The sequence below is a fragment of the Aythya ferina genome (assembly GCF_964211825.1).
Source record: "Aythya ferina genome assembly, contig: HAP1_SCAFFOLD_86, whole genome shotgun sequence".
In the NCBI taxonomy this organism is placed as follows: domain Eukaryota; kingdom Metazoa; phylum Chordata; class Aves; order Anseriformes; family Anatidae; genus Aythya; species Aythya ferina.
In genome coordinates, this window is record NW_028181429.1 from 277,209 (window position 1) to 288,889 (window position 11,681).

At 43.1% G+C, this 11,681-nt stretch overlaps 1 protein-coding gene across 1 annotated transcript; it reads left to right on the plus strand.

Annotated features, from left to right (window-relative positions):
* Positions 1 to 307: 307 nt before the first annotated feature.
* LOC311428477 (ubiquitin carboxyl-terminal hydrolase 42-like) lies at positions 308 to 10,954 on the plus strand (the record flags this gene model as incomplete). Its single annotated transcript, XM_084539908.1, has 7 exons — positions 308 to 412; positions 1,267 to 1,420; positions 7,108 to 7,199; positions 8,801 to 9,038; positions 9,785 to 9,985; positions 10,578 to 10,688; positions 10,848 to 10,954. The coding sequence occupies exons 4-7, from the start codon at positions 8,810 to 8,812 to the stop codon at positions 10,952 to 10,954; spliced, it is 648 nt and encodes a 215-aa protein (XP_084396034.1). The 5' UTR covers positions 308 to 412; positions 1,267 to 1,420; positions 7,108 to 7,199; positions 8,801 to 8,809.
* Between the last annotated feature and the right edge of the window lie 727 nt (positions 10,955 to 11,681).

The window sequence follows — 11,681 nt, forward strand, 5'->3', positions numbered from 1 at the left end:
AGAATTCAACATGAGCAAGCTAGGAAATGGGGGTACATACAGAACCGCGTGTATATGGCACGCAACAGACTTGGGATGTGGATCCTGCGTGAGGCCTACAGGCTTCTCTTTGTATACCATGGAGCACTGGCTTGTAAACATGGTGAAATTTCCCATCCTTGATGGGTCTAATACAACAAGTCTTTTCTCCCTTCTCTGCCCTGTCCTCTTTCTTAATGTAGGCAGTTGAGAAAGCCAAAATTGGAACGAAAAAAAGAATATAGCACAGGTAAGTGGCTGTAAGTACCCGGGATACCTATTTGCGCAGGTTACTGAAGAGGATGGCACTTGGTCACTCCATGGCTTTCATTTGGCCCCAAAGCCTTCTGTAGTCAGCTGAATTCACTCCTCAGTGACTTTTCTGTGAAGAGAGGTAGGTGCAAATAGGAGATTTTATGGATTCCTTGGGGAGGGAGCAGTGTGAATTGCAGCTTGGTAGGCACAAAGCAAACTGTTCTAATTGTGCAAAGTAAATCGATACTTGATAAGTTCAAACTTAGTTTTATAGCTGGCAAGCACAAAAGTAAACCTTAGCTGTGATCCTAGCAGCACAGCGGTGTAGCTCTTCCCTTCCCCTTGTCCTCTTGGCTCTTTTAATGACAGTGCAAGCAACCAACCTGTGCCAAAGGGTGCTGTATGGCAAACAATGGGCAGGCTTTTTTCTAAAAAGCACGAGTTTGAGTTATGTGGTGTTTGGGTGTTTCTCTTGAAACGATTCTTCCCTCCTTGAGCTGTTAGATCCTAATGCAGGAAATGGAAGTGCTGCATGCATAAACAGAGTAATCAAACATACACCTCTTAGGAAGAGGCTTGCAATGTCCTAGTGTTTGTTTTGAGCACTGTTAGATACAGTTTGACATGAATGGAGTGAAAACACCTTAGAGAAAGGTGTTGATTGTTCTCACTTTTCCAAGACAGAAATAACTGGAGTAGATTTCCCTCCTGCATGGAACAAAAGTTGCACGTTTGTTTTTGTCTGGCTAGCTTTCAGTCTCTTTAAAAATTTCCCTACAGGTCCCAGTTTTAAGTAGACAGTTTAAATGTGCATAGCGATAAAGAAGTGGAATGCAGTGGTTGTGACACCAACTTCTGATCTGAAATGTAAAGAAAACTCAATCCACTTCAGGGTGCCTTTTTTGTTTGTCTGTTTCCATTTTACAAGAGCAACGGTGAAATAAGGAGAATCCCATCTTCACTGTTTCAAAATCCTTTGTTTCTGCGTTTCAGTCACCAGAACCTTGAGGAGTAGAGCTGGTGCAAAAACTGTGAGACGAGTCCACGGAGAAAACAGGGACTTGGAGCTGCGCCGCAGCTGTAGAGTCGGACACAGTCGGTACTCGACTACTAACTCGTCCATTCTATTTGACAAACTTATGACAAAGTAAGTCATCTTTTCTTGCAGACCTCTTAGAACGATCTTTCTTAGCAAGCCTTTGCACTATGGCATGATGTTGGCCTCGACTTGCTCTTTATTCTGACAGCAAAGAGGTATGGCTGCTCCTGGCATTTCCTTCCTGTTTACAGGGAGACACCGTTACCTGGCTAGATAAACAGATTTTCTTGAAGGTGCTATTTCAGCATATAAGAATTGATTTAAAAAACAACAACAACCACAAAAGTGCTTCATGGCTTACTAGTTTTGTAATCTCACATTTCTCCAGGAATACTTGATTTGCTGCATTTCACCATTACACTCGTCAGCGCCGCTGATTCTGGTTTATCACTATTTGCATTGCAAATCTCCTTGTCCAAAGCTTAAACTGATGTATGCACTGCTTGAAAACAAAACCTGAAGCTGCAGAGCAGAAGACTCAAGTCATTATGTTAGCAGCTGTGTAACCATACTGCTTTCCAAGCATAAGATGTCCAGCTTATTTTGTTTCTATGAAGAGTTTAAATGGCTCCCGTTAAGCAAAGATGTCCCCACACTGATACTATTAAGCAAGGATTCCACCTCCTTTGGCTGAGGTCTGCTCCCTTACTCATATTGGAACATTCATCCAAGTAGCCTGCAATTCCACACTCTCGGGGGAAAGTCCATAGAATAGCAAAGGTTCCTCCAGTCTCTTCCTCAGCCTTTTTTTGAAGCATGCAATAAAGCAAAACATTCACAGGCTGCCCTTCCATGCAAAACAAGGCAAATTAGTAAGACAGGAGCCACAAAACTGATTGTCCTTTAAAGTTAAAATGAGATTTGAAATAGATCGAGTTAGCAAGTGTTGTAAGTCTGTAGCTAAGTCTGGTTTTGCCAATGCAGCACAATTCCCTATCACGTAGCCAGAGCTGCTTCTGTAGCTCCAAGAAGCAAAACTGCTTTGACAAAATACTGTGTCATCAAAGCATTCGTTGGCTCAGTAGGCATGGCTCAAGTTCAACAAGTTTGTGAAAAAATGAGTACTAACAGAAGCAGCAGGGTCCAAAGAAACACTTTATGTCCCCACTGCGAAATGAGGGGCTTTACCTTGAGTGTTATGCACACTGTCAATAGAAAAGCACTGTAACAGAATCTGCCACGGCAGTTTGCATGTTACTGAAGGACCATCAGAGTGGGACTGCAGCAAGATCATTGCGAAGTTACAAAAAAACCATGTGGGGGTGGGAGTTTAGTTGCGTTCGATAACACAATCTTAGATAAAGATTTTGGTCTTAACGTAAAAGTAAGGATGTCTACTGATCTCTTCAACTCCAACAACTGAAGCCCAAGTCTGAAAAATCGCCTTTAAGAATGCAAAGAAAATATTTAACTCTTCTGTATGTTCATACTTTGCTATCAAGCAAAGGAATGAATGCTGATGCCTTAACTATGTAGGGCTGTAGCTTACAGAGAGACTACACCTTCCTGTTTTTTTCCCTTTAAAAACGTTAAATGTACGTGAAATTATTTGGGGGTGTTTTCACATGCAAAGCCTAATGCAGTGCATGCAAGCCCTGTCATCTTCTTCGTCTAGTAGTGTCACGTTAAGGGGTGTAGCCGATTGACCGTCATGGGTCCCGTCGGATTCAGGGTGCTGAACTATCACGGTCACGGATTCACCAACAACGCAGTACGGCCTCGCTCTAGTCGCATTCAAGGAGAACTCTCACAGCTAGGAAGAATGCAATTAAGTGCAATTTCTTACGGCGACAGGTACACAGGTTCTTTGGATTGTCAGTGATAAATTCACTGTCTGCAAAAGCAAGCTAGCATGCATGAAATGCACAGGTACACAGCCTAGGTATTAAGACATGAAAAAGCATCAAAACTCTAGAGATTTCTAAGATTCCACAGAGACGCCTGGCATAAGCAAGCGTTCAGATCTTACCCCACGGCGTCCCAATGGAGTGGGGATGGGGGAGTGAGAGGCTCAGCCTGTCGAGTGATGTCAGAAGGAATCCTTCCTGATAGTATCTTCCCTAACATCCCCTTTCTCTTAAAGCAATTGATATTATTTTCTATCTTTAAGGTGGAGCTTGAGTGACTCTAGTCATGCATATCTTGGTTGTGCGTGGTAGAAATGATCTCACTTGCGTTTAAAGGTACAGGCTCTGAGAAATTCCGAGGGCGTGCTCAGTGAGGGGTGGTTGCACCTTGGAGGCGGGTAGCTTTTGGGATGGAGGTGTGCTTATGATGCCTAGTCGCTTAAGGCGATTACTCCACAAGTAGTAACTTAGTGTTGATTTAACTACAGCATATCTAAAACATAAGAAGGATGTTAGTATGGAAGAAGCCGATGAAACCAGTCCTTAAATCTTACTACTTATTGTGCGTGAGCAGACTGGCGTGAGTTTTAGCTATACTGGCAAATATCAAACCACACCTGTGTCGTCCCAGAGCTGGGAAAAAAAAAAAAAAAACAAAAACAAAACCAAGGAAATGTTGAAGCAAATAGGGAGGCGTGTAGCTTGTGCAGTCTTTTAGCTGAGAAAATAAAGAAGGAGAGAGACAGGTAGCCTTGAGCTAGCAGAAGCAAGGAAGAGAAGGGCTAAAAGGGAAAAAACAGGAAGGAGAACACCAGCTCCAGACTGACCTCTAGTAACCTTTTTCTCATTAAGGGTCATTAGCACATTAAAAATCACACCTGTCAAAATGCTAATCTATGCTAATGTGGGATTCGGTGTGTGTCCCCCCTCTCCTGTTCCCCCTCCCCCCCGGTATTCCTCTGTAATGCACAAGCTCAGTGGAGATAAGTTAGGTGAGCTGTAATAACCAATCCAAAGGAGCCAAAGAGAGAGTTTTCACAAGTTTCCTGTGTATAAATGACGGTGATTCGAGTCAGAGGTGTGCTTGCTTTGCGAAAGATGGCCAAGTACCTGACTCTGCAGAGTTCTATAAGTAATTATATAATTAAAAGACCTTCGTGTGCATTCCGACTCGGTGCTTATTGGCGCGGTGCACTCTGCACGAACCTGCAGACAACATCTGTACTCAGTGTCATGCCTACAGACAACCCTTTACTGTTGGGACCTGCATATTTTTCTGTGCATTCAACACAACCCCTTTGGCACAACTAGTTAACCACGTAGCTGCCAGTCCACCACTCAGTTGCACTTGTGAAGAGGAAAAGCTATTTCCGTCTACTGGAGGAGCACATCCTCTAAATGCAAGCTTCACTCAGCTGGTCATTTACTGCAGGACAAGATTTGAAAAGTGTTGTTGAGTTCTGGGTTTCCTGCTTACAGGAAAAATTAAGTGCTAGATCGCCCTCTACTCCGCTTTGTCTGCTGCATTTAATGGAGATTAAACTGATTTCGTTTGCTCCTCCGTTTATGGACAATGAGCTGAAGGAACAGGTACAGCACATTAGCCTGGAATGCCTTCCCTCCCAACCAAAGTAAACTGGAGCTGTACCTAACACAAGCAGAAGCAAGGCTTCTGTGTTTTCAGCTGAATAAAGTTCCAACAAAATCATCCTCTGGGATTTGAAGCTTACTTCACATGACATGCCAACGACTCTTTTCCCTCCATTGTAAAGCGGATCCCTGCTGTTAGTTGCTCTAGAAGCAAAGGAATCATCGGTTTGGTTACCAAATAGCCGCTTCTGCAAACGAGAAGTGTTGTGCTCTCTCTTCCCTTTGAATGACTCCACACTTCTCATCAGCTACTGGATTGCTGACCTAGAATCAGAGAACATCCCAAGGTGGAAAGGACTCCCAATAATCACCAAGTCCAACTGGTGGCTCCACACAGGACCACCCCAAAGTGAGACCCGATGTCTGAGAGCATTGTTCAACACTTGTTGACCTCCGTCAGGCTCGGTGCCATGAGCAGTGCCCTGGGCAGCTGTCTCAGTAGCCAGCCACCCCCTCAGCGCAGCGCCTGAGGCGCACGGGGCTCGGCGGGGCGGCCCGGGAGGGGAGGACGGCGGGGCGAAGTGGCAGCTCCCTCAGAGCCGTCTCCCCGCCGCCTCGGCCGCATGTCGTGGCTTTTTCATGTCGGGGCTTTTTCATGTCGTGCCCTCGGTCTCTCGCCGTGGGTGAGATGCTGCTCCCCAGCGCGGACCCCTTGCGCGCGGGGCCTGCCCGCGGCGGCGGCGGGAGGGAAACCCCAACCCCAAAGCCCTCCCGGCAGGGAGAGCTCGGGGTGAGGGCCGATCCAGCACCGACAGTAAACACACGCCGGAGGAAACGCTCTGGTTTTAGCCATGAGCAGCGCGGCCAGGTTCACAAGGCGTCACGCTGGAGCTCCGAGTTCGGCGGCGTTCCGAGGCCGTTGTGGCGGTTGTGGAGACGGCCCCGGCTGAGGTGGCTGCTGCTGTCGCTGCTGTCCCCTCTGTCCCTGCTGTTGCCGCTGTTGCCGCTGTTCCTGGACCTTGGAGACCCCCGGCGGCTCCCTGTGCCAGGCCCTGTGGCCCCGGGGAGCTGCCCGCCGCCTCGTCGGCCAGCCCGGCAGCAATCCTGCCAGCACAGAATAGCCCACTGCGTTTCAGGGTAAAGTGACGATTAATTTCTATTTCCTGGCCTGGGTGCTGCTTTCTTCTTTAAGGAAGCTTCAAGGTTAAAGGTTCAACTCAGTTATGTCAGGGTTCAACTCCGTTTCGTGAAGGGGCTCTTGTACGAAAGCTTAAGCTGGGATTGACTCTCTGCTAAGCGGAGGCCAAACGTGGACCTACTGAGAAGCAGGTCCTAAGTGATAACATTTTCTAAAGAGACTGCTAAACACATCTGAAGAGTGCTGCTGCAGAACTCTGAATGGGGGGATAGCAACTGTCTTAAGTGATCTGGAATCTTGAATTTACTTTTCAATGGACAAGAGGTGTGTCTCTCAAGGCAAACAAAGAGAGGAGTAACACCCTCTCTTGTCACTCATGTCAACATAAATTTATGCTCAGAGCGTAGGTGTAGGAACAGCATCGGTATGTATATGGAACATCGGGAGAGGAAGCTCCATCGGTATTTACAGTTTTTCTACTACCTTGCCAGAGAGACGTCATCTCCAAATGAGAAATGGATGTATTTTGAAACAGTGGTGGTGGATCGGATTTCTTCTTTCTAGTGTTAATATTTGCTCTTGAATCGTACTTAATAGCTGGTAACACCTCAACCAGTTGTCAAAAATAAACTTAAAAATGTGTAAGGCTTATCTCATTGGTCAGTATAAAGATCAAGGTCTTCCCTTCCCTTCCCTTCCCTTCCCTTCCCTTCCCTTCCCTTCCCTTCCCTTCCCTTCCCTTCCCTTCCCTTCCCTTCCCTTCCCTTCCCTTCCCTTCCCTTCCCTTCCCTTCCCTTCCCTTCCCTTCCCTTCCCTTCCCTTCCCTTCCCTTCCCTTCCCTTCCCTTCCCTTCCCTTCCCTTCCCTTCGCTTTTTTTCTTTTTTCCTTTCCTTTCCTTTCCTTTCCTTTCCTTTCCTTTCCTTTCCTTTCCTTTCCTTTCCTTTCCTTTCCTTTCCTTTCCTTTCCTTTCCTTTCCTTTCCTTTCCTTTCCTTTCCTTTCCTTTCCTTTCCTTTCCTTTCCTTTCCTTTCCTTTCCTTTCCTTTCCCTGCAGTATTGTTTTTCTGTTCTCCTTCTCACTGCAGTCTTGATTTTGTTTCTTGTCCCTTAAGTATGTTTCCAAAGTGTTGCTGAAACATTTTCCCTTTCAATCCTACAAAAGGAGCTGTCACTGGTGAAGATCGGAGCTTATCCCTGAGCCCAGGAGCTGTCACCTTAGTCTTCCAATCGGACAAGGACGACTTCATTTCTCATGTAAATGCATTTGTCAGGTTTGCGTATTGTTTTTTCAGGAATGGAAAGTGTGTATAGAATGGATTTAAAATCAATTTTAAATGTAAAACGTCAAGGCAAAAAAGTTCTAATTACAACCTCTGCACACAATTTGCCAGCCGTGGGACTAGGAGTTTTCTTATTTACTGTGTTTTGTTTAACGTGTCTGAAGTTTAATGGACAGCAATCAAGGCGTGCTAGAAATCTGAAAGCACTTTATGCTTTGTTCTCTCCGTCATTTTGGTATAACAAACTAGCTTATGTTTTAAACCCTCCATGAGGTTAGTGGTTTCCCTAAAGGTAACAAGTCCCTGTGTGCTACAGTAAGACAGTAACAAAACATGAAGTATAGAAGTTCATCCTGTCATTATTCAGCTTCTGCCTATGGACACACAACTACGCTTATTTAAAGCGGTATCACCTTGAAACCTAATCAGCATTTTAAAAAGGACTTTGTAGCAGTTATTGGCTTTTGTCCTGGAGGGCTGAGGTTTGTTTTGTTTTGTTTTACATTCAGCATTTCCGTTTCTAGCTTACATTCCCCTGTTATTTTGCATGAGGAAAGCGTGCAACTTTAGAAAGGAGAACGGAAAGAGCTGCTTTTTAGTCTAACTTTTCAGTTTTTCGTAGGAGTTTTAAATGTGGTAGGAGTAAAACACCAGAAGTACTGCTGCCAAAGTTATATTCAAACTCGTCTTTCTTGGAGAAGCAGAAGAAGCCCAGGGAGAAATAAATTTGCAAACATGCTCTTCATGCTCTCCTTTCCCAAGATTTCTCTGAGATATAGCCCATCCTTTGTGGGTTTTGAGGTATATGGTTCCCAGGAGTGAAAAGGAGGGCCAAACATCTCTCCTCTTGGATCTCAGCATGCCAGGGCTTTAGTGTACTGCCACTTACAGCTCCGCTTTTTCACCTGGAAAAAGCGACCGCATGATGTAGACTGAGGAGCCCTCACAAATTAACTTGCCGTCACCAAGTGACGCCCAGAAAAGGTGTATTTAAAAGCTAGGCTCATTATAGAATCACAACAAACCCCTCATGACTGGTGCAGTAGACAGTGAGGTAGAGGGCGAGCCCTGGAAAGACAGAAGAAAAGTAGCAGTGAGTTCTGGGTACCTTTGTGCAGACGAAACAGAAAAACGCAGGCAGTGAAGTAATAGTGTTCCGTTACTAATGCCAGCAATAGATAATTGCAACAATTATCTATTAGATCATAGGTACTAATTAACAGATAATTGCGCAACTCCGGAAATCAATAAATAACTGATTCCCCTCAGAGAATGTCTTCTACATTTTTATATTAAAAAGACTCCAGAGTTGTAATGGATTAAAATCCTACGGAAGGGAAAGAAATGGCATCAGCCACTAGTTCTGCAGAAGCGAAAAGTAATACTGATAGAGTTTAGATGGAAATTTTCACTTTGTGTGTTTAGTTTGGGGATTCTTTTTAAATCATTCATACCAGCGATTTAGTTCTTAAGGCTGTTTCTTTGAGATTAAGTGACAGGACTTCTGTTACTCTTTTCTTCTTGGAATGCTTCTTGATAGTCTTACGTCAGCCAGAACTTCTGTCTCTGTTGCAGATGTGAACAATGACCGTAGCTAAGAAGCCCAAATCTTCAAAGCCTAAAAAGCCCTCTTCAAGGCGGTCTGGCAAATCCAAGAAACCAAGTCCTAAAATACTGATGTCACGCACCGCCAACTGGGGCCGGATAGTGCCTGCAGAAGATTCAAGCCAAGTCTCTGTGGCCCAAGGACGTGGAGGTGCTATTTACTGTAGATCATCTGAAAATTCTAAGGCTTTTGCCCCAAGAGATCTAAGTAAGTGTGTGTTTTATCCTGCCTCCATTTTCTTCAAAGCAAAAGTAGAAAATGCAGTTCTTACTTGTTGCACTGATAGAGAAGGGGACTACTGTGAACAAAGACTTCAAAAGCGAATCCCCTAAGGCAACTGAAGTGACTGATGTTACAGAAATTAATTTTGATATATTTACAGTCAACAGAGAAATATGGGGAGCTTTTTGTAATGCACAGATTCCTCCATGTCTTTTCTGTTTTGCAGAGAAAAGTGTTTGATTGTTGCTATTCACAGCTTCCATTTTTCACAGGTTTTTTGAAGGATAACATTGCTCAGGAAAAAATCTGGTATCTGTAGGGGTACCGTCATTCCTAGTTCCTAGTTTTTACGTTTTTACCGTATAATTTCAAGTCTAAGTTTGTGGTTTAAGTTATAATAAGGAAAAAAACAGTAGTTGAGTTAATCAGGTTAAAGATTATAGATGGAGAGGAACTTGGCATTAGGTGCTACAAACAGAATGGCAGTTAGCCTTGCCTTAGAAAAATTAAAATGGTTGACTAAAGTTGTTTTTGTTTTTTTTTTTTTTTCCCCAAAACATTGTGTTGACCAGCCAATTTGAATTTGGTGGTATTAAAGCTGTCTGCAATAAGTTTTTCTGGTTTGGATTGTAGCTAGCTCCTCTAGGTGCTCCTGCAGAATAGTATTTTTTTAAATACCTTTCTTCGAAACAAACAAACAAGATCTCTTTTTAAATTTAACTTTCTTGCAGTCGTTAATGATGGAATTGCTCCGCCACAGAGCATTCTTTTTCCACCTGAGAAGATTTGTATGGATTGGCGAGAAACACAAAGTGTTGGAGTTGGCCTGTACAATCTTGGCAACACATGTTTTCTTAATTCTACTCTACAGTGTTTGACCTACACACCCCCACTTGCCAATTACATGCTTTCTCTTGAGCACAGCCAGTCATGTGAGTACTTTCTAACAGTATTTTGAATCTGTTGGATAGCTCTGAAGGTGAAAGAACAGCAGTGATTCTGTGAGATAAGCTTATTTGCCTGATTTTACCTGTAGCAGCTGGCTTTGAGCACTGTATTAGCAGTGGGCTCCGAATAGCATATGGAGTGCAATTAATGCACCATGGTTTATTTAGTTAGTTATTTGTTTGTTTGTTTGTTTGTTTGTTTATTAAAGGATCATTTATTGCTTCATGGGAATAATGAAGTGCATTGGACAGTAATGCATTTGGTAGTAATTTTAGAGAGTAATACATTTTGCAGCCTGTGGAGTTCACATTCCTGTCAGCCTTTACAACTGCGACTTTGCAGTAGTCTTTTAGATTTCTCATCACAAAATGCATTTGAATACAGGCTTAGTGGATATTTTTCTTCTGTCAAGTTGTGTGAAATGAAATGTTACAAGACTGTTGGGACATTGGCATCTTGGGAGAATAGAATGTAGCAAGGAGAGTGGATATTGTATCTATAGTTTAAATTGTACTTAGATGTTTGTAGGTATGGATATTTCGCTGGACTGGGATGCTTTGCTCTTTCACTCTTCAGGTCGTGAACAAGATTTTTGCATGATGTGCACGATGGAGACTCACATTAACCAGGCCCTGCGTTGCACTGTTGATGCCATCGAGCCTACGCATGTTATCAGTAATCTCAGTCGTAAGTGGCTTCAGATGTGTTTCTTTTCAATAGCTTGTAATCTTCAAATAATTATTTGATGTGTCTAAGTGGTTTTAACACTCCAATGAAGAGAGATTTTAGAAATACAAGAATGATTTCATTTTTAAATGAGGTCAATACTATCATCTTCTTATTTAGGAATAGGACAACATTTCCGTTTTGGCAGTCAAGAAGACGCACACGAGTTCTTGCGCTATACTGTTGATGCTATGCAGGAAGCGTGCTTGAACGGAAGCACCGAGTAAGCATAAACAAGTTCACTTTCATACATTCTCTAGCACCTTCTAGTCCTTTATTTACTCTCAGAAATGATCTCTAGCACCTTTTAGTGCCTTATTTACTATCAGCAACGCAAGTCTACATCATCCTTGGTTTTCATCAAACTCTTTGAAGAGTTAACTCTGTGCCTTAAATCTTCTGAGGTCTGATTATAATTTATTTCCAGATTGGACAGATCTTCTCAAGCTACCACCATCATTCATCAAATATTTGGAGGATTTCTAAGATCGAGAGGTACTTGAAAAAATATTCCTGTCCTTAGAACTGATCTGTGTCTTTTGTCGGTAGTAAAGCAGTCTGTAGTTTGTCTAAAGTAGTATCTGTCAACAACTTGAATTTGGACAGTTAGTCTCCTTCACATAATGTTAAGCATTTATATTTTGTTTCCAGTGAAGTGCTTGAATTGCAAAGCAGTTTCGGATACGTATGAGGCATTTCTTGATATCACTTTGGATATAAAGGTAAGATGTTTTCTAAATATAATTCATGATGTTTAAGTACATGCATAACTTTCTAAATTAAACTTGTTTAACTTAAAAAACCAAACCACATATAATGTTAAAACGTAAGAGCTTGGTGGTGCTAAGGAAGTGGATTGGACTTTGTCCTTCCGTGGAACCCATGTAAATAGTCTCCACATTTGCATTGGGTTTAAGGGGAAAGAATTCTCTTTCTGCAAAAATTATAATGCTT